The 27,677-nt window shown below is 41.1% G+C and overlaps 1 protein-coding gene across 1 annotated transcript in view; it reads right to left on the bottom strand.

Annotated features, from left to right (window-relative positions):
- The window catches only part of LOC122793101 (annexin A1-like), a 401,547-nt gene that overhangs the window by 159,008 nt on the left and 214,862 nt on the right, over window positions 1-27,677 (bottom strand). Inside the window, exon 7 of the mRNA XM_044060832.1 lies at window positions 25,554-25,633. Within this exon, the coding sequence (XP_043916767.1) occupies window positions 25,554-25,633 (80 nt within the window). The remainder of the gene's footprint in view (window positions 1-25,553; window positions 25,634-27,677) is intronic.

Below are 27,677 nucleotides of genomic sequence, written 5' to 3'. Positions count from 1 at the left end.
ACAAACAAGGTTGTCAAGGACACACACACTACGTCCTTCTCACATACTACTCACCCCACAAACAGACCTTTTTATGCCTAGGCACTTAAAAGAAACTTCTTCACACTTCAAAGACCTCCTAAGCAATTAAAACAGTATGCCCTACCTTGTCGACTGCTAAAGTACATACCAAAAACAACATTTAAACCACACATAAGCCTACATCCAATGATCGCCAAAGAGCAAAGCCCAAAAGGCAAGCCAACACTTTACCTAGTACTCTTGCCATAGAGGGATTTTATTGTATAACATACAGATGCCCCTCTCACCAGGTTGGACAAGAGAAGATAATGGTTATCTGCCTATCTGGAGTCAGGATCTGCAATACCATGCACCCACTCATGTCACTGCACCACAGGTACTAATATGATTCTATCACAGTCCATGTGGGTGCAAATCACAGATGAACTTTACTGGACTATATAAACAGACATTATGGATCACTCTGAATATATGCCACAAAAATCACTCTGAATATATGCCACAAACAGGTACATGCCTTGCACTTAGAAACATTCTATGTTCACCAAGGATTATACAACAGTATGAACAGAAAGTGATTGATTTTAATAACTGACTTAGCTTCTAGTGTCACTCCAGATAAATCCAATACCCATCAGCATGGGAAAACATGGTTAACAGACCATGTTGCTTTGTGAAGGATGTTACCCCTGGGCTTTCTGATATTGGTTAAAACTTTGCCTAAAAAAGGCTCTAAGGGAGTAGATAATGTCAAAATAACAAAACTACTAACATAGCAAAAAATCTCGAGGCAACCTTGTAGTGTTACTGCTTAATATTCAGTGCCTAAACAAGAAACTCTACAACCTACAAGCTCTCCTCATTCTGGAGAATGTAGATGTCCGTGCTCTCATCGAGACTTGGTTCAAAGCCACAGAAAGTACCTTGGTAGCTGAAGGCTACAGTGCCTTCTGCACATTAGACCAACATCAACACAGACATATGATTAAAGTGGAGGTGCCTCTACCTACATTAGCCAACAAACACAACTCCAAAATGATTAAACTGGATGATGCCCTGGAATTCATACATGCCCCATGTCTCCATAGACAAGGTTCCTTACCATGTCCTGGTCAGCTACAAGTCACCCTCTATGACCCATGAAGCTTACAACTCTTACCTAGACCTATTAGAGGTGCTCACCATCCAGCCAAATACCCTATTAATTGGAGACTTTATCTAACCCTCTATAGATTGGGAAACATACACTGCCCCTAATTTATAAGCACAAGATTTCCTGGACTTTATCAACAAAAACACCCTGGACCAAACAGTGTGCACTCCAACCCCAGATGATCAAACATACTGGATGTAATGCCCTTCCCCAGTGTCACTTTCTTATTGGCGAGATTGGACTACAAAGCCATCTCCCTCAAAATAAAAATCAACCCAGATAAACCTGTTAACAGTTAGGAGCTATTCCAAGGCAAACTACATCCTATTAAGTAACATTTTGTCAAAATGCACAGCCCCCCCAACTCCGAGAACACAGCTACCAATGCAGAATTATTTATAGAAACCTTGTGCAGACATATAAATGGCTGCACTGATGCTGCAGTACCTACTAGATGTGAGCCCAGATCTAACACCAAAACAAACCCCACTGATGGAATCCTTACCGTAACAAAAAAAAGTCATGGCCAAAATCAGAAAGAACAACTTTCAGAGACAAGAACTGAATGACTCAACTAAATAAGAATGTAAGAGATCTAATAAATAGTCCAACAAGGCCAATTACAAGTTCAAAATAGCCTCCTAGGTTAAGAAAAATTACAAGACCTTCTTCAACTATGTCAGGAACCTTAACACTAGCACTCAGCAGTGTGCAGAACAAATGGTAAGTGGCACAACGTTCACTGACCAAGGTGACATAGAAAATATACTGGCTGATAAATTTAGATCTAACTTCACTCTCTACTCCCCTCCATTACCCCTTATGAAATCCCTTCTAGCATATCCTCCCATTTATCAACAAGGAATGGGTCCTGGGGATACTCGTTAAGGCCAAAAACACTGCTTCAATAGGCATAGCAATACCCCCCCCCCCGCTTCCCGCTTCCTAAATTACCTAAATAAGGCATAGCTGGACTGCTTAAGGCACTCTAACTACTCCAAATAGGTTACATGCCTGGTGAATAAATGGCCACAATGGTCTTCCCTCTTCATATGAGTGGACTATCAATCACCCCCTGGAACTAAAGACCTATCAGTAAAACAAGCCTGATATACAAAGCCATGAAATAAATAATCATGAAAATGAACACGGACATTGGTAACCTACTGACCCTAAACCCATCCCAATTTGGCTTTAGTAGGGGAAGATCTTGCCTACTCAACCTGGTACACTTCTTTTGAGGGTTACCAAGGCTATGGATGAGGGAAAAATGGTACATAATACCTACCTTCACTTGGCCAAGGTGTTTGATACAATATCCCACTCAAATATTGTAGACAAACTGTCAGAACTAGGCATAAATCCTTATATAACTTGCTGGTGTTTTGGCTAGCTCACAGACAGGACCCAAAAAATCAGAATTGGTGAGACCACTTTGACCAGAAGACTGGTCACCAGCCGAGTATCTCAGTAATCAATGTTGGACCAACTCCTGTTTGACTTCTACATCTCGGAAGTAAAGGATAATGTGAAAGGCCTCTGGCTCACCAAGTACGCAGATGACTGCACATTGGGAATTATCATGGATTCCCCCATGACAGCAACATCATACAAGAAAGTCTGACACAAACAAATGACTAGTGCCAAAGCCACAGATTAAAACTCAACATGAAAACATGCATTATAGTGTCATTTGAGAATCATCCACCCAAGCTAATTACTCCATTGATAAAATGCCCCCAAGAGCTGACCTAACAGTTAGGGATCTCGGAACACATGTAGACAGTAATCTGGCATTCAACCAACACACAGCCAAGACAGTAAAAAAATAATTCGATGTTGCTCAACTCATAAGAAAGGGTATAGCATCCAGGTCCAAGGAAGTTATCGTACCACTCTACTCAGTCCTTATCAGACCCATTGAGTTCAATGTCTTCTTTGGCATGTACCTAACCAGGCAGTTGCAACAGTTAGAATGCCCTCGAAATGCCCTCGAAGATTCCTCACCAGGAGAATCCAGGGTATCACTACCATGCTCTACACAAACTGCATTAAGGCTCTATCTCTGTACTTAGTCTCCTACAAGTTACTGAGAGGCGATCTATGCCTAGCACACAAGGTATCCTCAGATCTAGCTCTGATGGATCTTTTGCACATCTGCAAAAAAAAAAAAAAAGCATTAGAAACCTTAGATCCAAGGACCTGAACTTGCCTGCAACATAAATAGAACATGCTGGAGCAACCAATATATATCAGCAGATTAACCTCCAGTCTGGCCTTCATGTCTGATGGATAGAAGTTGAAAAGCTTATGGCTTGACCAGATTCTAAAAAGAAGTTATGTACTCACCATAACGTTCCATCTGAGTAGGTAACTTCATTTGTCAGCAACCTGTGGGTATCAGATCCATCCTGGATCCGAGCCGGCAGCTTTCCAAGCTAGAGATCAGAGCTCCAAGCTCCTCCCCCTTACCCATAATACCCTGCTACCTCCCTCCAGGCCTCAGATCGAGTTTGCCCAATTACCAGACAGCACCAAGACAAACAATACCTGAACATCCTAACCTGATGCATACCAGGACTGAATCATTCTATCATTCAGGTAACGAAAGCCAGGTTAGGGGGAAGGAGGGGGGGGTCGGTTGCTGACAAATGAAGTTACCTACTCAGATGGAACGTTATAGTGAGTACATAACTTCTTTATCTGAAGTAGTTAACTTCATTTGATCAGCAACCTGTGGGACAGAGTCCCCAGCTACCAAAAAACTTGGGAGGTCCTCAAGGAAGAATATTCTGGAGCGCTGCAGAGCCAAAGGCCGCCCTCCCTCTGGATATCAGGTCTAATTTATAATGTGAAATAAAGGTATGAGAAGAAGCCCAAGTAGCCGCAGAACAGATATCATCCAAGGGAACTCTTGACCAAAACGCAGCAGAGGTAGCCATAGAACAGGTAGAATGAGCATGCACCCCCAAGGGCTCCGGCCGACCAGAAATTCTGTATGTGAGCAAAATGCAGTGAGATATCCATCTAGCTAGAGTCACCTTCATTACTGGTTTACCCAAAGATGGCTTAGCAAAGGAAACAAAGAGCTTCTCCGACTTGCAAGAGGCAGCTGTTCTCTGCAAGTAAAAGCGCAATTGTCTATGCACATCTAATGAATGCAGTCTATACTCCCCCTTGTTCTGATAGTTAAGGAAGAAAACAGGCAGATTAATGGATTGGTTGATGTTAGCCTCGGAACCCACTTTAGGTAAGTAGGAAGGATTAGTCCTGAGAGATACTCTGTCCTTATGGAAGACAAGATACGGGGGTTTAGTACAAAGGGCCTAAAGCTCAGATACCCTTCTAGCTGAGGTAATAGCAATTAAGAAGGCAGTTTTCCAAGACAAGAACTTTAAGTCAACAGAAGCTGCAGGCTCAAAGGGTGGACCAGTTAGAGCCTGAAGGACTATGGTTATGTCCCATGGAGGAACCGCATTCTTGACAGGAGGTCTTAAAAGAAAGGTGCCCTTTAAGAAAGTCTTACAGATCTTAGTGGAAGCTAAAGGACCAAGATTGTCCCCGATGTGGAAGCGGGAAATGGCCGCCATTTGAACCTTCACAGTAGAAGAACTGGCCCCTTGATGGAAAATGTGAGATAGAAATTCTAGTACTGCTGGAATGGGAGCCATAAAGGGTCCAAATTCCTACGCCAGGCCCAGATGGAAAAACATTTCCATTTACTGTTGTAGACCTTCCTGGTAGAAGGCTTATGCGCCGCCACCAGGATGGATTTAACTGCAGATGAGATACCGGGAGCCCTAGCCACTAACGGAACTGGATCAACCAAGCAGAGAGCTTGAGGTCGTCCAGTTTCAGAGTTTTCAATCCCGAAGGATGAGAGATCAGATCCGGAATGAGATCTAAGATCCAAAGATGAGCTATGAGATGAGACCGTAGGTAAGGGAACCAGGTTTGACGAGGCCAGAACGGGGCTATGAGGATAACCTGGCTCCCCAACCGACGAGCTTTCTGTAAGAATTTTGTCATTAACGGGAGAGGAGGATAAGCATAAAGAAGACCGGATGGCCAAGCATGAACGGGGGAATTAGAGAGAAAAACTCACTGCACTTTGCATTCAAAGGCGATGCGAAGAGATCGCAGCAAGGTTGACCCCATTTGAGGAAGATCTGTTTTGCTACTAAGGGGTTCAGAGACCACTCGTAAGGCAAGAGGATAGTTCAATTCAGCTTGTCCGCTAAAATGTTGGACCGACCCGGAATGTGCGTTGCTAGCAGAAAACGGTTGGTGGATATCGCCCACTCCCAAACTCTCATGGCCTCTCGGCAAAGAGGGTAAGACCTGGTCCCCCCCCCCATTTGTTGATGTACCAGACCACTGACATGTCTGTCTGAATTGCAAAAGTCCCCGGAGGAAGAAGGGCATGGAGAGCTTGCAATGCTAAAAGCACTGCCCTCATCTCCAGAACACTGATATGCAGAACGTTCTCTGAGTCCACGTGCCTTGGACAGTTCTGCCCATGCAATGCAATGCCCCCCCCACCCCAGGCGAGAAGCATCCATGGTTACCGTGGCTTGGGGTTAAGGCATCAAAAACGGCCGCCCTTCCCGAAGATCTCGGGAATGGAGCCACCAAAGTAGGGAGTCCCTGCAAACTCTGCTGAGGGGAATCGGGGAGTCTAACGGATGTCGAAGGATGGACCACTGGACCTGTAAGGTCCATTGAAGAACCCTCATGTTCAAGTGGGCTTGGGGTGAAAGGTTGATAGCTGCTGCCATGGACCCTAGGGCTCTCAGGACTAATTCTGCTGGTGGGGCCAGAGATTGTAAAAGTGCTAAGACGTGGAGAGTTAAATTGCAGAGTTTGTCTGATGTCAAGAAGGCCTTGGACTGGTGTGTGTCTATTCTGGCCCCTATGAAGTCCAGGACCTGAACAGGTTGAAGGGATGATTTTTTGTAATTTATAGTGATCCCCAACTGGTGGGCCAAGAGCAGGAAGCAATCCCTGGCTGAGCACAGTAGACGCCTGGTGGGAGCGAGCGGCGAGGAGCCAGTCGTCCAGGTAAGGAAAGACCTGTATTCCCTAAAGCCTCAGGTGGGCCGCTACAACTGCCATGACCTAGGTGAACACCCTGGGGGCTGTGGTGAGGCCAAAAGGGAAGACCCTGAACTGATAATGACTGGCCCCCAACCGAAAGCGGAGAAACCTCCTGGATCACCTGTCCATGAGAATGTGGTAGTACGCATCCTTGAGGTCTATGGAGCACATCCAGTCATTCTCCTGCAGAAGGGGGAGAATAGATTGAAGAGTGACCATCCGGAATTTCTCTTTGGCAATGAACAGGTTCAATGTTGACAGGTCGAGAATTGGTCTCAAGTCCCCCGTCTTTTTTGGCACCAAAAAGAACCTGGAGTAATTGCCCAACCCGGACTGGCCTGGGGGGACGTGCTGGATGGCCCTTTTTCTTAGCAGCTTCTTTATTTCTAAAGCCGCTGCCTCCCTCTGACTGGGTGGAACATCGGGGAGGCACTTCAACTGAGGGGGAAGATTTATGAAGGGGATAGAGTAACCTCTGGATATTATTCGGAGCACCCAGCAATCTGTCGTGATGGACTCCCAATGTGCTAGGTGTTCCGAGAAACGCCCGCCGACTGGCACCAGAGAGGAGCAGTCGGGCAACCCCTCAGGGTTGCTGCGCAGGTCGGTCGGTAAAAGGTTCCCTCGACCCAAAATTCTTCGGCACCCCTCTGCCTCTGGGCCGGCGTCCACCTTGTCCTCCCCTGCCTCTGGAGGATGAAGGGTCTGAAGCGTAACGGGACTGCTGAGATTTCCGGAACCACATCTTCTTTTGTCCTCTCTGGTTCCTGGAAAAGGACCTTTGAGGAGCCGAGAAGCGGATTCCGACAGCAGACAGCATCTTCCCATCTTTCTCGCTCTGTAGCAGCGTATCGCAGACGGTCTTGCCAAACAGCGTAGAACCATCAAAGAAAACGTTTGCGAAGGACGCCTTGAATGGTTCTGCAAAGTCACAAAGTTGGAGCCAGGTGTGACGCCGTAAGGTGATGCCTGCTCCGCTGGCTCTAGATGCCCCCTCTGTGGCATGGGAAAGAAGCTGCATAGATGTGTTGGATATTGATTTTAGAGTGGCCATGCGAGCCGAGAAAGTTCATTTGTCCTCGGCTGACATGGACTCCGGGGGAGACCCAGCGTACTCTTTTACTAGATCCTGCTGAAGCTTAATCACGTGTGCCAAGTAATTCAGCACCCTTATGGAAAAGGTGGCTGAAGCAAACATCCGCTTTCTGATGTGATCCATCGTCCGAGACTCCTTGTCAGGAGGATGGACCGAGGAACTATCCTGTGCCAGTTCTTTCTTGGTGGCAACCGCCACCACCATGGCATCTACTGGGGAACCTTTGCTCCACGCTGTCTTGTCTGTCAGGGGACTAAGGATCTTATCTGGTCTCCTGGGGATTGGCTCTACAGTGTCCAGCTCCTTCCACGCCCTGGTAGTAATTAGGTCTACCAGGGGGTCGGCCGGTGGGGACGCCCAAGAGGTAGACGGGCCTGCGTCAAACGCCTCCAGAAACACTGACTCATCCGAGGAAGGTTTCTGGGGTGACCACCCCCCTCTAATGCACAGCATCTCCATAATGTCTCCAAAGGAGACATCCTCGGGGAGTGTTCTCCTTCCTCCAAGTCAGTGTCTTCCGTGAGGGACTCGGGGGAGTCCAAGTGCCTCCTCTTACACTTTCATTTGTGAGGGACCTCCTCAGCGGGACTGTCCGAGGAGGGCTCACCAGCAGGGTCATGCCCCTCTACAGGAACTAGCTGGGGTGTAGACGCAGGCTGTCCCTGGGGCCGGATGATGGAAGACAGGCCCATCTGCGAGGGAATGGTGGGTGGATCCACAGCACGAGCCGGGGATGTCGAATCCCTCGAGAGGACCCTCTCCACCACATCGAATGCTGAAGGTGAACCACTCTCCCTGGGATCTGAGAGCTGCCCCCTCGGATCCGACGTGTAGATCAGCGCTGGAGCTGAAGCGATCGGACCCGAAAGGGAAGTGTGCTCTGACCGTATCGGAGCCGAAGACACTCACCCCTCTGGATCTGAGGCTCGGCTCATGGCTCTGAGAGCTTGGATCCAAAAAGGGACCCGATAAACTCGAAGGTAAGGCCGGCGTCGAAGTAGCGATTACTATCGGTGCCGACTCCCCGGCTCCGAGGCTACTCGGATCCGACTGCTCTGAAACCCGATAATGGATCGGAGAAGGAGCAATGGGGGCAAAGAAGGGGGCTGAGGGGGAGGCAAGAGCACTCCCATCTGCATCTGGGCCTGAAGGATGCGACGCATCATCTGGTCCATGTCCGCGTCAGAAAGGCTTCTCGTAGACCTAGAAGAGGCCACCTCGACAACCTTGAAGGTGGCCGGGGCTCCTCCTCCAGCTCTGGAGAGAAATGTGGGGAACAGAGCCGAGAGGGGGAGGACCCAGGAACCTTTCAAGGGAGAATAGTGCTGCTTAGCCGGCGAGGCCAAGGGGGCTAAGTCGGCCCGCCGCTTGTGGCTCCTATGCCTCTCCCTGTCTTTGTCTCTCTCTTTCTCCCTCTCTCCATCTCTCTTCTCTTTCTTTCTAGGGTCCCTCTCTCCCTGGGACACAGTGTGAGGCTGAGTCCCAGCCAGGGAAGCAGGGACCTTTGGCTGAACAGCCGCAGCCACGACTGGCACCACTGAGGGAGAGGAGGAAGAAGTAGAATCCGCGGGTAAAAGGCCTGCTAAGATTAACTTGTTCCCCCTGTCTCTCAGAACCCGGGGGTTAAAGGCAGCACATATCTGGCAGTCTGATGTCAAATGTGCAACCCCCAGGCAAAGAACACACTGAGTGTGGCCATCGGCTGGGGACAGCTTATGGCCACACTCAAGAGCATTTGGAAAAGATGGCCTTAGGGCCTTCGGCCACAATTACACTCCCTAACACACAGATAAGGGGAAGGGGAATACATTAAAGTTAAATTAAACTAAACTAAACTAGTCTAAGGGATCAACTATCTCACACACACACACACACACACACACACACACACACACACACACACACACACACACACACACACACACACTTTTTAAATTGGTAAAAAGGTAGAAAAAATTCCTATCCTTATCTTACCTAATCGCAAGGAGCTTGTCACTCGTGCTTATAAAAGCCGCAGAAAACGAGATCTGAGGACTGGAGGGAGGTAGGTGGGTATTATGGGTAAGGGTAAGGGAGAGGAGCTTGCAGCTCGGATCTCTAGCTTGGAAAACTGCCGGCTTGGATCCAGGACAGATCCGATACCCACAGGTTGCTGATCAAATGAAGTTAACTACTTCAGATCTTTCCATTTCCTCACCACCCCTCCCAAAAAAACTCTGCTCTAGTGGGTTAGGAAAATCACTCGCTTTCTATTTCCAACAGGTCCTGCCAAAGCTGTAGTAGGCAACAGTCCCTCCTGGTCCAATTTGAATATGATTTTCTCAGCACACAGATTTTCATTGATCTTAATGCTGATGGTCTATCTCTGGTGTGCCTTCCAGCTGAGTTAAGTGCTTAGACAGATACATACTAAATGTAGCATTATTTTCGATAATTGGACTTATTTGGACAGAGTATGGATGAATGATAAAAAGCCAATTATCTTCTCTCTATTATATATATATATATATATATATATATATATATATATATATATATATACACATACATACACACACATGCATATATACACACACCTGGGCATCTCTCATAGTCAGGGTAGGAATTCCCTAAGTGACAGAGTCTTACCTGCATTAGAAACATATATAGCTAGCACCGTTCTGCACCTCTACATGTCCCGAGTTCAGAGACTCCACTCATTCATACTTCTATAAACAATCACAATTGCATAGTCATGTCTGTTCTGCTTGAAGGAATCTGTGATGTCATGGTTCCTGGCAATGTCAGGGCAGTTAACTCTCATTCTATCTTTTGTCCAGTGAAGTGTCAGTATGCCAGACATGTTGTCAATTACTAGTACATTTCCACTCTGACATGCAGATTTACTAGCAATGGATTTAGTGACAATGAAAGGAATTATTAGTAATAGTATATGGATGTGTGGAATACTGTAAATACAGTAAACTCTCAGTTAACCGGCACCCATGGGGATTGGTAGATGCCGGATAACTGTAGTTTCTGGTTGCTAGAAAGTTACTATTAAAAATAGGCCTGACTAATACTGTACCCTATACTATTTGTTTGGTTTGACTTGTTCTTAGGTTGGGAAGAGAGGGAATTTATTCCTATCTTCCTTTTTAAAACTCTAAAACTCTAAAAATGTAAGTTATGTTTCTGTGGGGGAAAACAAGTACAACACATGAAAACTGCACTGTATTTATTTGATTTATTTATTTTTTTGGTTGCTTGAGAGTGCCGGTTGCTTGAGTTCCGGTTAACTGAAAGTTTATTGTATGTCTCTAGTAAAGAATTTGGGTGACAAGTGGCCACAAACTCTAGTAAAGCATATTCATGGAAGTCGTTGTGGAGTACTTTTAAGACTACAAACAGTACTTAACCTATGGAAAATGAAAAACACTGCAGGCAAGGTACTGTATACAATTTATTTATCTTAGAATGGTAAACAGTGACATCCTGGGTAATACTGCAGTTACCAGTAAGGGAAGAAAAAGAAAAAGAAATATATTGGCACTAACTTAGAAATTCACTTACTAAAACAGATTAGAGTCAAAGACTGGTCTGAGAAAAATAATAAGTAAAGGAATGAATTCCATTTTATTTTTTCATTCAGTGAAGTTCATGTCATAATGTTCAAAGTGGACAAAAATTTCTAATCAGCTGAGACGACAAATATTTGAGAGGACACACAAACACATCTTGGAACAGTCAATGCAAAGAAATGGCAAAATATATAATGCATTGGCCAGGAAAGTTAACTTAGAATGGATGTTGCAGAGTTTTGCCCTCTGCAATATGTGCCTTAACAAAAATTGAAAGGAAGATATGTTTGGTCAGAGAATACAAATGCAGAGTATCAGCTCCTGAGTGTAACTGTAATGGTTCAAAGAGGCCATGTATTTCACACGTGCATATTATTATTTCAGTTTCCATAAAATAAACAAACTTACTCCAAAACAAATGCAAGAATAATTGATGTACTAAAGTCTATAAACTCCTGATAGTGGATTTTGATTTTTGTAATATTTGACAATATTCTTTAATGCAAAATTCAAAAGTTCAGAAGATTTGAGCAACAGTGAGAATTAAGGTAACTGTTTAAAATGTTAGGACTAACAATGCTGAGTCCTGGAATGTGAAAACTGAATGACTGAAAATCCAGACTTACATATGTTAAATCTGAGATTGCCACTTCTCAGTACATTCCCTTTTTTTTTCGGGGATGGGGTGCTGTCACCCACATCAGGGGATACATGGGGTACTTGCCTTCCTGCAAAACAACAAGTTTTAAAGAAAAAGAGTATTGTTCAATATTTGCTCTTCTTAACTTTTTTGGGCCTTTTTTTCATGTTTTCGGGACTTACCATTGAGAGTCCTGACATTTCAACATGGAGCCAAAAATTAAATATTTAATAACCAACACATTCAACTGAGATCAACATGCAGAAGTGGAGGCAACTGCTAAAACAGTAAAAAAACTTCAAGACCACCAGCAGTAGCAAAACCCATGAGAACTGGCATCTCAAAAATGTAGACAACAAGGATATTCTACTGCAAGGGCTCACTCTCCCTCAGTTCATCTTAACGAGCAGAAGGCTAAAATGAAAGCTACTTACGTTGATATTAACGATGATGCTTCAAGAATCAACAGAATTTAAAGGGAATGATGGCAAGAAATCTTTGTAGACAGAAATACTATTATGATACAAAGTTGGTAGATTTCTGCAAGTTCCAAGTTGGATTTGAGAAAAAAAAATTACAAAAATCATAGGAAAGTCACCATCCAGAATCGGTAGTGGTTGATAAAGCATATGAGACAGCATCCTTCATCACATCTAAGAAAAGCCTGTTCCAAAGGGCAGATCAGATGACCACTACAAATAATTCTCTCAAATGTTCCAGATAAAGAATACGATTTTAGAAGCCAAATATATGGACTGCTAAAGAGTAACAAAAGATAAGGAGTGAAACTTACATTTATTAAAATTATTTTCAACATGCTTAAAAGCATTATTTTGAAATAATTTGTATCATTCAGATAACGGATCCTGAAGCCTAATTTTTGTAAAAAGTGACAATAATCTGCAATGCAAAAGTCAGACATTATTAGCTAAAGCCCTAGCTGTTTTTCTATTGATTCTTCCTTTTTCTCTTCTCAGTTTAAATGCTCTAGATGCCACCTGTCTGGCTTAATTTCTAAAGGCTACACAGAGCTGTACTGGAAGGACGTGCTAAAAACAGGACAACTTACTTTGTAAACTCAGATTATCATAAAGGCAGGAAAGTGGTTGTTTTCACTTGCCTAGTAAATTATCCCATTTAAAGTGTGCCTTAACTGAATTTCATTATTTTTTCAGTCTGATCAGCTAAAAGTTATTTTAATGTGTGTGTAAAACATTTACCTGAATGTTAATACATTATGAAGTATCACTCTAGTATTAATTTTATTGTTTTCTCTTGAGTATCTCCATTTATAAACTTACCTGCAGTTTTTGGTCAGTGGGTTAGATATTCATGGGCCAGTAGTGATTGTTCTGTGGCACGGAATATATTGTTGCGGCTTCTGAGAGGTAGACATTATTGGCAAAAGCCCCGGATCATTTTCTATTGGTTATTTTGTTTTCTCTTCTCAATTTAACTGTGCTGTTCAGCAATATAGTTGGCAGATGCAAGTACATTCACTATCAAGTTTTCTCTTACAAGCTTTACATATTGAACAACTGCAAACATAGTAACTTAAACTGGGCTTATAAACCATATAAAGTGGATTACTAGAACATGCTGTTTTACCGCTTCATTCAAAATCTACTATTAAATCATTTTAAGTAATTATAGCAGTAACAGCAGTTTTTAGTACTAAATATGAGCTCCTTTATGGATTTAGTTTACATTAAATATTCTAAACCAGGAGCTACTGTCCAGATTTTAACATTTAATTAATTTAAGAATTTATTGCTACAGTTTAAGTTGGACATAAGGTAACATTAAAAAATCATAGGAGTCCCTATCCAGAAACTGTAGCAGTTGATAAGGGTATATGAGACAAGATCCTTCATCATATCCAAAAAGAGCCATAGTACAACAAAACCTGTTCCAAATGGAAGCTTGGATGACCATTACGGCAGCTATTTTTAGAGCCATTTTTCCATTGTACCCTGGACTAAAATAACCAGTGAATAAGCTAGGCTCTCCTCACTTTTCATCCTCATAACACCCAATATACTCAGGCAGTGTTAACAATTGCCTGATATGCACAGACAATGAATTACTGGTTATCTCCATACTATTTGTAATAGATGCAAGTATATAACTAAATGGGAGGCCACCCTCTCAAAAAATAACGCATCCTGTGAGCAACACACACTAACACACAGCATTCAACCCAAATTAATTGTAAATTATTACATGCGAAAGCTGTCAAAAAGACTTTACCCAATCCTCAAAGGCAATTAAGAATAAGGATCAGTGAATCCACAGTCATGCACAAAGGTTCTACTTTCATGAGGCTGGATAAAAGCAGGGTTATAGTGAGTTCTTTCAGAAGCCATGACAGACAATATTTAAAGGGTTGACAAAAACTTTAAATCAGACAAATAGGATTATTTCATGGTAGGGGTCCATGTGAGGATAAATGACCAGAGGGATATATAAACAGACAAATCAGAGCTCCTCATGCATGTCAGATATGTAGGAAAGTCCTTGATCTTGAGCAAACTCATCCCTTCCTCAAGAATGATGCAGAAGTACAAAGAAAAGATAACTGGTTTCAACAACTGGCTAAACAGCTAATGACTTTTGATGGTGATTCAGTATGTATCAGCACTGGATGAGATGCTTGACAACTAGGGACAGCTTGCACCACTCATTCCATGGGTTCCGCATAGTGGAGAAAGGCCTTGCTACCCCACAATGTCTTTTTAGGCAAGGCTCAGCTAATGGATTTCCCAACTTAACTAGTAAAGTAAATCAAGGACAAGACCACACTAAGGTGCCCCTGTTCAGCGGTAGGAGTCTAAATACAAGTTACCCGACCTTAAGGCCTTCCTGCATTTGGAGCACATTCATGTGTGCTGTTACTGAGCCTTGATTTAAATGCTCAGAAAACATTCCCTCTTTACTTGGATTTTGGGCATATCATGCTTTCCGACCCACTGGAAAATGTGGTGGCGTATCCATATTTGTCAGAGACCATATTACCTTGAGAAGGATTCTGCGATACTCAAAAATAAAACCCATTCAGATCCAGATAACACTAAATGGATCAATTTTAAGATCATTGCTTGCTACAAAACCCCCTCTATATTGTCTGAAAACTATTTTAGATTTGTAAATATTCTGGGAATACCTTTAGAAACAGAAACTCAATCTTTGGATATCTAAAATATTCAAGGATGATAAAGTGGGACATCTATACCTCAGTTGTAGGATATCAACAAAACTTCTGTGAGTTCAAAAACGAGAAGTGTCCATAGATCAAACTGTCCATGAACCAAAAAACACAACTTCAGGGTAAGGTATCACCTCACAAAGAACTGTAGAGAAAACCAAAGAAAGAGAGGTAGATACGCCATGGCAATCAAAGCAAACCAGATGAAAGTCAATTCACAAAGTGATAAGTCCCAAGGTTGATGTTAAAAAAACAATCCTTTATTTAAACAAGTAAGCGCTTTCATGTCTCTCTGGATGCTTCATCAGACTTAAAATACACTCCCATGTTCAAAACTGCTTAAATATCAATACTACACCAATGAAAAACATAATATCAAACACATGACAATGAAAAACAACTCCATTGGTGCACAGCTGATTCAAAATAGGAATACAAGAACATCATATAAAAATGAAGAATAAAAAATAAAATATAAAATAAAAAATAAAATAAAAAAAACGCATAGCTTTGAGAGCTTATATATAAAAGACATATTTTCAAACTAAATAAAATATCATAATGCCTACTTCATTGTAATCACATATAAACATTTACATAAAGCTTACTAGCAAACATCATACATATATAAATAAATAAAACTAGTGTCTAAATGGCCTGTCTACTAGAAATGGTCTCAATGAAAGCTTATCATTGAGGCCATGTCCCGTATCAGCTGCTAACTTAATAATCCATTAGCTTTCCGTTCTCCATGGTGCTAACAACAATAGTTCTGTTGTAGACATTATTAAAAAACATTGGGGAATTTTACAGTTAGATGACAGCATTAAGAGCCTGGTAGGCACTAATCCTGGTTTTAGTCATAGAAATACCAAGTCACTAAAAAGAATGCTTTGTTATGAAAAGAAAGGGAGAAGTAGAATTATCTCCCATAGAAAAGGAACACATGCATGTCATAACTGTAATCAATGTGGCTTTATTATGAACTCAAATATTTTTGAACATCCGGATACTGGGGTTAGATATGAATTTAACCACTATGCAGACTGTAAATCTAGAAATGTGGTTTACCTTGCTCTTTGTAAAAAATGCCAATGTTTTTATGTTGGCAAGACTAATAGAATGCTTAGAGAACGGATTAGAGAACATATCTATACTATTCATAGAGAGAATGAGTGTAATGCCTTAGCTAATCATGTTCTGCAACATGACACGACACATGCCTTTAGGTTTATGGTTTTGGGACATATGTAAGCTACAGAAAGTCTAGGGAATATCAGTAACAGTACTGAAAAGGAGGAAGCTAAATGGATTATTAAGTTAGCAGCTGATACGGGACATGGCCTCAATGATAAGCTTTCATTGAGACCATTTCTAGTAGACAGGCCATTTAGACACTAGTTTTATTTATTTATATATGTATGATGTTTGCTAGTAATCTTTATGTAAATGTTTATATGTGATTACAATGAAGTAGGCATTATGATATTTTATTTAGTTTGAAAATATGTCTTTTATATATTAGCTCTCAACGCTATGTGTTTTTTAATGTGATGGTTTTTTATTTTATTTTTTATTCTTCATTTTTATATGATGTTCTTGTATTCCTATTTTGAATCAGCTGTGCACCAATGGAGTTGTTTTTCATTGTCATGTGTTTGATATTATGTTTCTCATTGGTGTAGTATCGATATTTAAGCAGTTTTGAACATAGGAGTGTATTTTAAGTCTGATGAAGCGTCCAGAGGGACGTGAAAGCGCTTACTTGTTCGAATAAAGGATTGTTTTTTTATCATCAACCTTGGGACTTATCACTTTGTGAATTGACTTTCATCTGGTTTGCTTTGATTGCCGTGGCGTATCTACCTCTCTTTCTTTGGTTTCCAAACTGTCCATGAACCCACTACAGAAAATATTCTTCACTTGTTCCTTACAAACAGGACGTCTATATGTAGTATTCCCATGGTATTCTCTTTACTATTTAACTCAGATGAGAAACTGGTAAATGTCTTTATAAAAATCCCTAAACTTTCAAGTGCAAACACCCTCAAACTAAAGGACATTAAATGTACAAACCTAAAACTCAATGATGAAGTCTCCAAATTCACATATAGCAGTATTACCCAAGATGGTAGTGTGGCAAGTGCATATGCAGACAAATCCTGTTCGCATCTGGATAAATGCATTAACTTATCTATCCTAACTATATCAAAATGGAATGTGAAATTTAAGAAAAAACAGCATGGTAATCTACAAGCATAAATAAACTATATGGTAAAAGAAAAACAAAAACATCTTAAAATATACAGTAAAACTGTATATTGAGAGGGTGAAAAATACAGTGGTAGTGGGCAAGGATCAAACGCATGAGCTCAGACTAGTATCAGAAGCTAAAGACCACTACAAATCATTCTTTACTTGCATCACAAAGAGAAACTATAAAAAACATTCATCCCATTAAGATCCAGTGGATATTGCCAACATACTAGCAAACAAATTAAGTGCAAACTTCACCCCTGTGACAGCTATACAAATGCCACATATTCCTGAAGCTATCTCATCCCCAATTATTACCAGAAAACATTTACTAAAAGTAATGTCTAAAATGAAAAATAGACCCTTCATGGGACCTGATGATATACCCAGCTCCCAGGACTAAATAAGTGTTGACTGACCCACTCCTTGACATATTCAACCTGAGCTTAGCAACTAGCTTTGTCTTTCAGAAAAGATGCCACTCCACAAGATGAATCCACCACTCACCATGGAAATTAATGGATCAGTCTGACAAGTCTCGCATGCAAAGCCATGGAACATACCATTAACAGAATTAATTAACACTGATATCAAAAATCTAATCAGACTTGACCACCAACAATTTGGCTTTGTGAAGGGTAGATCCTAGCTGATAAATCTGATAAATGACATTAAGAAGGTGACGCAGGTAGTGGGCAGGCTGCCCATGTAGCATACCTTGACCTTGCCAAAGCATTTGGTAAAATACTTCATGCCAACATAATAAATAAAATAAATGCATTCTAAACTGACCTCTATGTAGTTATATAGGTTGCAAATTAACTGATGGTCAAAACCCACATAGGTAAGGGTGACAGGTGCTTCTTAAGAGACCATTAAGGTGACCAGGGGAATTTCCTGGGGATATGTCTTGGGACCACTGCTGTTCAACATCTATATCTCTGATCTCTAAATCGCAAACAAGGATCTCTGTTTAACCAAGTTTGCAAGTTGATTTTACAGTTAAGGTATTTACCTTACAGAGGCAAGGTACTTGGTTTGATTTTCACCTTTGGGAAGTATGGCTAAGCTTAAAAAGCCCCCCAGGGTCACTAGCCTAATAATCATCTATAAACACGTGTTTATGACCTCTTTCTGTGAATAAAATGTTCTTCAAGGTGTTGGTGTAAGGGTTAAGGTATTTACCTCACAGACATAAGGTACAGGGTTTGTTTCTTACATTTGGAAGGAAAACCGACTAAGCTTAAAATGGGCCACAGGAACAGCTAGCCTACTAATTACCTATGAACCTATGATTGTAAATAACTGGTGTACTAAAAATGCACTCAAATGCCAAAAAGTAAAATATTGTTGAATTTGGTAACCAATCCCTCCTTCCTTGAAGCTTATAGTGTAGACAACATTCCACTTCAAAATGAGAATGTAGTGAGAGATCTTGGATCACAGGTACATAGTTATCTCTTGTTTGACCATTATGTTGCAACAGTGTTTAGAACATTCCTTTACCTTACAAAACAGATGGCAAAAGGTACATCTTCAAGATCAAAAGAAGACTTTATTGCTTTGTATTTCCCATGATTAGCTTATCATTGAGGGATATATCTCACTAGACACATCAAACATCAGAAAGATCATAGAGGTTCTTAACTGTAACGATGAAGGCCTTAAAAACCTGATAAAACAGTATGGAAGCTCTATCCTTGTATTAAGTATCCTACAGAATCTTTAGGAGTGATATATGACACACTTATTGGGCCATAAGGGATCCAAGTAGTACAAGTCCTCTTATACCTTCAGAAATCAACCTGCCCTACAAATACCAGGACCAGAGACTTAAATCTACTTAAACAAATAAGCTAAAGAAGGTGGAGAGATTGAATTGTCATGCTGTGCTTACTCCTTCTCTGAAACAAACGTTCTCTCCGAATTAAGCAGTGTGATTCACTATCTTCCTTCAAAAGGGAGCTAAATAATTGGATGGGCACTCATAGAATCATAGAGTTTACTAGGTTATCGACTGGAAGGTCATTTTAAGCTGAGCTGTTTCATCCCAATGTAATATCATAGCTACTCTAGTCAATACTCAGGATTGCATTTAGTAATGACTGCTCATGTCCAGAAGGATTGTGTCCTCTATCCCCAGTATGAATTTATGGTGCCCCATCCACTGGTCAAGGTTCCTTTTGAACAGTGTCATAGAGGTGTTCTGCTTCACATGAACTAGCAGTAGTCACTGGGAGACAAATCTGTCCCCCCCAGCACATTCTATTCAAGTCACAGGGCATATTTAGGTCCCTGGAATGGGTAGCTTTAGTCCCACTTAATTTACGGATGTGCATCAAATTCATTAGATGTGGGTTGGAGATTGTTCTGTAAGCTAGGCATAAGTCTCCCCTAAGAAGTCTATACAATACAAAGTATAGTGATAGGGACTTTAGTCAGTCTGTGTAAGGCATATGCTCGAGTCTCTTGATCTTCTTTGTTAGAAACCTCTGAGGTCTCTCCAATTGCTGCAGGTGCTTTGTATGGTACATGCCAAAATGGGAGTTATATTCAATTATGGGCCTAATTAGTGATGATTTCAGAGGGGTTATTACCTCCTTTGCTCTGGAGTCTATGCCTTTGTTATTCAAGTATGCTACGCAGGAAGCCTTCCTTACTACTGCAGACACATGGTGTTCAAAGTTAAGATCGCAATCTACTTGTGATCCTAGATCCCTTACCACTTTGTATGTACATAGGGCACTGTTGTTAATTTCATATTGTGAAGGGACATTATTTTTACCAAAGGGAATGATGATGCATTTCTTTGCATTTAGTTTGAGACCATGACTAAGACACCAGTCGTTGGTCTGCATAAGACACTCTTGAAGTATACTGACATCATTTAGGAATAACTGCACCCAGTTTGCAGTCATCCACAGACTTGGTCAGCCACAGCCCCTTAGTTTTGGCCTGAACTTCTGAGAACTATATAACAAACAGTAGGGGGCCCAGCAATGAACTTTATGGCACCCCACTGGTGACAAGTCTGCTAGTTGATGTGGAGTCACCCACTTTGATAGTGTGACTGGCTGGTGAAACAGTTGGCAACCCATCTTACAACAAAGAGGTTTGCATTCAGTTTGCTAAGTTTATCAGTAATGCCCAAGTGTGGGATTGTGTCGAAGGCATTGACTAAGTCAAGGTATGCTGTGTGCACAGATTTTCCCTCGTCAATGGCCCTGGTCACATTTTTAAAGAAATCTAATGGGTTTAACAGACAGGATCTGCCCTTGATGAAACTGAATTGGGTCAGATCCAGGGTTTGGAGGTCAGCTATGTCTTTATGAGGTCCATGATGATACATTCCATGGCCTTACAGATGAGGCTGGTCAGACTTATTGGTCTACAATTCCCTGGGTCAGTTACTAAGCCAACGCTGTGGAGGGGAATAACTGTTGCTGTTCTCCATTCTGCAGGAACACAGCATGTGGTTAGGCTGTGACTGAATAGGGTACTTAATGGTGATGTTAGTTCATGTTTTAGTTTGTTTAGAAGACAGCCTGGGATGCCATCTGGTCCCACAGATGTTGTGTGTTTCGCCTTAGACAAGGCTTTAATGACCTGTTCTTTGGATATGTACAGGTTATTTGCCTGTTGAAGGTGAGGAGGGTGCTCTTCCATTGTTGGTGCCTCGCCTTAGTTTTCCTGGACAGCAACTGTTTGCATTTGTTGTAAAGTTTGTTGAAGCTGGATGTCCACCAGGGTGGCTTGTTTTTTCTTGGGGCTCCTGCTTTGATTCTCTCTGGAACAGCTGAGTCTGTACACATACAGTAAAGCTCTATACAATCATTTATATAAGCTTTGGTGTAGTTACCATTTCCAGCTGGGGGTGGGGCCTGAAAAGCAACTACACCTTCACCTTGGAGGGTATAATTTGCCTTGGTGAAGTTTTTTAGTCCGACTTCACCCTTTGTGAATTTTGGTGTTAGTGCCAGTTATAAGGTAATTAATTTGCTGTCAGATTTAACTAATTAGGGTCCCACAGTCATGGGGGCGCATTTGTTTGTTGCGTTAGTGAGGATCAGATCTAGTATGTTTGCTCATCTTGTTGGGGTTTGAACAATTTGTTCCAGGGCATTTGAGTTAAAATCAAGGAAGTTTTGTGTTGGTGAGTTAGGGCTAGAGTAGGTTTTAAATCCCCACATGACCAGATTGTTTGGCAATATTTGGATCGACTCCAGATTGGTCAAGTAAGCCTCGTGTGCATCATGATCCATGGAGCAGTATCTGTAAATAGCTATGACTTGAACAGGGGTCTTACCCACAGTAATCTGAACCTGGAGTAACTCCATGGAGTTGTCCTGTTTAACTAGTAGTTGGGAGGTGAATTTATCTCTTAATATAGATAGAAACACTGCCGCCTTTGGTTCTCACATGTTCATTTTGTAGTCTGGAAGTGTGGAAAGCATTGTAGCCATGCAAGGATGGGGTACTCTCAGACCCCTTGAACCAAGTTTCTGTGACTGCACAGACATCTACATCCTCCAGTGATAGAAGTGCTTCCAGGATGTGTAGTTTTTGGTTTAAGCTCCTAGCGTTTAGCAACATTACCCTTATTTTGTTATAAATGGCAAATTTCACTTCAGCAATTTTGTTTTTGAGACCTTGCCTAAAAAGGCACAACAGGGGAGGCAAGAGCATTTGCCAGCAGCCAAAAACCTAGTGGTGCCAGGTGCAAACGGTCTCTGGCAAAGCAGTGATGTTTGTTGACCATGTCATCCCAGGCTGAGAGAAACTGCATCCCCTTGGACTGACACCAAAAACCAAGCCAATTATTGAAATTGATCTTATATATATATATATATATATATATATATATATATATATATATATATATACACACTGTGGCATCATTCTAGGTGATGGTAATATGCTGCTCAAGGCTAGGGACATACCTGTCTGGGGTAAATACTCAGAGAGCTCAATCATGTGTCTCTTCATATAGTCAAGTGAGGTATGTCTTAGGTCACTAGGTCATTCACTCTAACATGAGCCATGGCAGGGTCATAATGATAGTTGTTGCTGATAAACCTGAGTCCATGCATGATCTTATAATCCTGGCACCAGAGAGACAACTGTCCGTGACTTTCTCCTCATCTAACCTGGTGAGTGGGACATCAGTGTGTCTCACTATGCAGTCTCCAATGACAAAAAAATTTGGTTTATGAGTGTTATACCTTAAGGGCTTGGTAGGTGACATGCTGGTGTTGCTATGTGTCCTGGATGCTACGGGAACTGTGTTAGTTGTAGCAGTCTTGTGTTTTGGAGGTCTCTGTTGTTTTGGTAAGTTTTATGAGAGAACCTACGCATAAGTTGATTTATGTGTTGGATGCATACTATGTGTATGAGTAGTGGTACTATGTGCATGAGTAGTGGTGGGTGAGATGACAACCTCTTCAGTGTTACTGTTTTGAGTGCTAGACAGCAGGGATTCAAGATTCTTGGTGTAGATACATCTCTTGAACTCTGTACTAAAGTGAATTATTAGTAGAGGGTTGTCACTGTACACGGGCCAGTTGCTACACTGCCTCAGGAGACCCAAGTCAACAAGCCTGGCAGGAGAATCAGAGGTAGTCCAACTGTCCATTATGCTAGGTTTGAAGAACTGTTATCACAACAGGGGTGCTTTCAGGACTGATCTAGGAGATGCTCTGTAAATGGATGTTTCTGTCAGGGTTTTTGGCTGGTGGTTTAATAGGCCACAGCTCACTAGCAATACTTCTTACACTAGAAATGTACTAAAGATTATGACTACAGTAATGTACTGCAGCTGTATTTAAAGGAAAAATTGTTGAAATTATCTGTCTGGCTATGGTGCCCATGGTGCTGCATGCCAAGCAAACACACAGAAACCTAATCAAATGTGGGACTTAGATATCAGAATCTAAAAACTTAAAATAACTTTAAAAATTTCAAAAGAACCAATGAAGATGTTTACTCCAAGCCATACACCAGTCATCCTTCACCACACAGGTTCCAATCAGCACACTTCTCTCAAGGGTGCAGAAGGGCTCCTTCTAATCAAAGATGGCTTGGAAAATGAGCTCAGAGTACAGCAGCCACTACAAACAGACCCAGATACAGCAAACCTGTATCTGGCTATGCTACAGCTGCTAACTACACTAATTTAGGGAGGATACACTAACAAAAAAAATATTTGAAACAGCAGTGAGACAATAAAAAATATGTTTTAAACAGCAAACAAATCAGTTATTTAAAACACTGCTTGGCTGGAAAATAGAACAAACAGAACAGAAGCAAACAGTGAAAAGTAGCAACAAAATACTGTTTAACAGGCACATTAAGGCAGACAAATACAGTACAAACATTGCAGTTTAGTTTACAGTATTCAAATACAGTATTAAAATAAGCAAAACACAATAACAAGTGTAGTAAATAGTATATTCAAGCAAAATAAATAAATAAAACAGGCAACATTGATGGTTTATGGGAAGCTCAGAAGCCTCTAGTCATCTGGAATCTCAACTCAGTTCTGTCTGGTAGCCTACCTCATTTCAGCTCAATTCAAACAAGATAAAAGCCACATAAACATGCTGCATAAATAACAGAAGCTAAAAACTTAAAAACAAAAGAAACAATGTGGTTGCTTACTCCAAGCCCTAGACAAATCACCCTTCACCAGACTGTTTCCAATCAGCACACTTCTCTCACAAGGGTGCAGAAGGCCCCCTTCTAACCAAAAATGGCTTGGGAAATGTGGCCAGAGTACAATACCCACTACAAACAGACCCAGATGCAGTAAACCTGTATTTGGACTATGCTACAGTTGCTAGCTACATTAATTTAGACAGGAAACACTAAAAATGATTTAACAGCAGAAAAACAGCAAAGAGGCACTAAAGGATGTTTTAAACAGCAAACAAATCAGTTACTTAAAACACTGCCTGGCAGGAAAATAGAACAAACAGAACAGATGCTTAGCAAACAGTGAAAAGTAGCAACAATTACTTTGCAATCAGTGAAAATCGCAAAAAAACTTTGCAAACATTGAAAACAGTATCAGAATACAATTTAACAGGCACAGTAAGGTAGACAAATGCAATACAGTGTAGTTTACTTTATAATATTCAAATACAGTACTAAGCAGAACACAATAAAAAAGTACAGCAAATAGTAAAGTCAAGCAAAAAAAAAAAAAGAAAAAGAAAAAAAGAAAACAGGCAACTTATGGTTTTTGGGATGCTTAGAAGCCTCTAGTCATCCGAAATCTCATCTCAGAGTTGTGTCTGGTAACCCACCTCAGTTCAGATACGTTCAATTCACCCTTGATATGACTGGCATTTTCCTCCTTGAAAAGTGAGGTAAGGCATAACATGGGTACTGGCAAGGTGTTAATAACCTCCTTAGTATATTCTGTGATTCTATGTTTACTTTAAATAATCTACAGTACGTGACGCATGCTATCTCAGACTGTACAACATATACAATACAGGGTAAACTTTTCAGCTTTAAAAGTTATTTTTCTTTCAGCATTTGGGGGCTAATTGTTTTGTATCTTTCTTTACTTTTAATAGGCAGCTGGATTCTGCAGAACCTGCAGACTGTCAGAATTTTTGAAAACTACTTAGAAGATGGTATTATTATCTAGGTCTAGAGATAGAAGATAAAAACCCTCTAGATGATGTCCATAGCTTTCAACTCTACAGATTGTTTCAGAATGTCCAGATTTTTGCTTCATATGTTTCGTCTATTCCTCATAAAATTTGTGGTTTTCTGGCAAATCACTGAGGACTAAAGTCACTAAATAATGAAATAAATTTGAGTTTAAGAGCAATATTTAAACTCTGTCTGTATTTTTCAGCCTTTATCTCTCAATTATTTTAGGCTTTGTCCAGCTTTCTTGTGCCAAGAAGTTGAGAGGTACGATGATGCCTTTTTTAACAACCAGATTAAAGTATGCCATTCATCACATTTTCTGAACAGAAGTCATTTTTTTCAAACAGTCTCCAGAAGATGAATTTAACAAGACTGCTCAGTCAAGACAACTTTATCAACTTCATTCAGCAAATTGATATGTAGCACCACAGCTGTATAAAAGTAAGAGTGCATCGGGCTATGGAGCTTGGAAAAAGCACAGGTTTTTTTTTTTTTTTTTTTTTTAACGAAGTGTCTCTTTGGCATGTTGGATTCATTTTGTACATCTCAGAGATTTATCTTTGGTGAACCCTATTAACCTACTAGAGTCATGTGAATGGCACATTACTATCATTTCCTCTATGGTGAGTTCTCTGAGGAACTGATAAGTGGGATGTCAAATGTAACTGTCTACAAAGGCATTAAAAACAAATGTTACTGCAGTGTCTGGTTAACAATTACAGGAAGTTTTGAAAATGGTTCATGCAGAACTGTTAAGTGGTGGAAATAACTATGAGGATACAACAGTCATTACCCCATGCTAAAACGTCTGCACATATTTTACACAGATAAAGCTAAGTATACAAGGAATGAAAATACAATACCTTAAGAAGAGCAAGAAGTGCCTTTTTGAAATCACCGGATGTGTCTCCTGTGATGTCTTTCTCTAAATCTTTTTTATATTCTGAAAAAAAGCAGAATTTTAACATTTACTTTATAGTGCATATAGGCATACTGTGCAACACTATCAAAGTACAATGAAATATTTCAGTACCAAACATAAAAGTTGCAGCCCTTTCTCTTGGTACTGTCTGCTCTTATTTTGTCTCAACTGTAAGAAATACTAGTGAAGTATCATACATGCTTCTTCAAAGCTGAATGGGCAGAAGTATTTTTCTAATACTGAAACAAGACTTTTCTGTTTGAAACAGAACAGGCTTTATTTTCAGTGATGTTATCTCTGGAAGTGACTGCACCATAAGAAGTGTTAAATTACCAGAAACAGCCTAGGTTTTGGTGCTTGAACTTCAGCAGCCATCTATTATTTTAGGGAAGCTCTCAACAGCATACGTATCTTCGGATCTTTCTCATACACTTTCGTAACAGAGTACACCTCTGAAGGATGAAAGAATAGTTGTGTAAAATCTTACCATAGCCATAGATGTCTTTCTCTTCTATGTTGCAGTATTCTTTACATATGGGTTGTATTCCACCCATTGACCCAACATCCGACCTATATACAAAAGCTTACAGCCACTGCAAGTATGTTGGACGCTGCACGTAGGCACTGATGTCAGCCATAAAAGGGACATCTGCATGTACCATCCTCAGAACAAGTTAGCCCCATGAGGAACAATAATCCTAAGCCAAACAAGGAGTCATTCTAGGAAATAACAAGTTGTAGGGGGGAAGGCGTGAGGGCAGAGCACTGCAACATAGAAGAGAAGGACATCTATGGTGATGGTAAGATTTTACACAACTATTCTATGTCCTTCTATTCAATGTTGCAGTATTCTTTATATATGGGAGAGTGCCAAAGCTCAAAAAACCCCCAAGGAGATAGAGGGAGTACAGGAAGAAAGTGAGGAAGCATTTTCCTCAAATCCAAAGAGAATCATTCTAGCAAATCCTGTCCTGGATCTAGAGATAGCATCCAACTTGTAATGTTTAGTAAAAGTATGGACAGAGAACCAAGTAGCAGCTTCCAAAATGAAATTGGAATCTAGGCCTTTAAAAAAGCCCCTGATGTCGCAACGGATCTAGTGGAATGAGCTCTGACAGAAGATGGCAGAGATTTCCCATGAAAATCATAGCAAAATACAACAGATTTAGAAATCTCCGGGATGAAAAGACACAAAGTTGATCCAACTTCCTTACAGATTTTGTTTTGTCTAGGTAAAATCTGAGTTGCCTATGAACATCTACGGTATATAAAATCCTTTCACTTGAGGATTGAGGAGAATGAAAAAAGGCGGGCAATTGAATGGACTGATTAAGAGACAACTCATTCACCACATTGAGAACTAACCCTTCTTTCACGCCTAAAGACACCCTATCCTTGTAGAAGGCCAAACATGGAGGGGATGCCATCAAAGCCTGAATCTCAGAGACCCTCTTAGTAGAAGTCAAGGCTACCAGAAGCCCTGTTTTCCAAGTGCAAAACTTTATAGAGAAGCAGTGGCGGCTGGCTCAAAGGGAGCCAGGGTGAGCTTCTCTTCAGACACAGCTGAGATCCCAAGGAGGAGACACATGTTTCCTGGGAGGTTTAATGTGTAGGATGCCATCAAGAAAAAGTTTAACCTCCAGTCTGAAAGCTAACGGAGGTGTTAATGGCAAACAAGCAGAAAGAGTAGAATGATGGACTTTCAATGAGGAATATGACAGGCCACTTTTAAGTAATTCACACAAGTAAGAAAGTACTACTGGAATGTCCACAGAACGTGGATCTAGACTTCTTTTATGGCACCCGAGAGAAAATCTTTTCCATTTGGAAATGTAAGATTTTCCTGGCCTCCTGCAAAACCCTAAAAACATCCTGTGAGAAAAGGTGCCTGAAAGGGATCAGAAATTGATCAAACACAAGGTCAGCTGTAGAGTTGACAGATGTGGATGGATCAAGGATCCCTTGTTCTGTGTGAGTAGGTCCAACCGGTGAGGTAAATTGTGGTGATGGCCCTTGGCTAATTGCAGAAGAGGGAACCGATGCTATCTTGGCCAAAAGGGAGTTA

The sequence above is a fragment of the Protopterus annectens genome, chromosome 2.part0 (assembly GCF_019279795.1).
Source record: "Protopterus annectens isolate FY-2018-M chromosome 2.part0, PAN1.0, whole genome shotgun sequence".
NCBI classification, from domain to species: domain Eukaryota; kingdom Metazoa; phylum Chordata; order Ceratodontiformes; family Protopteridae; genus Protopterus; species Protopterus annectens.
This window is presented reverse-complemented; position numbering and strand designations above follow the sequence as displayed.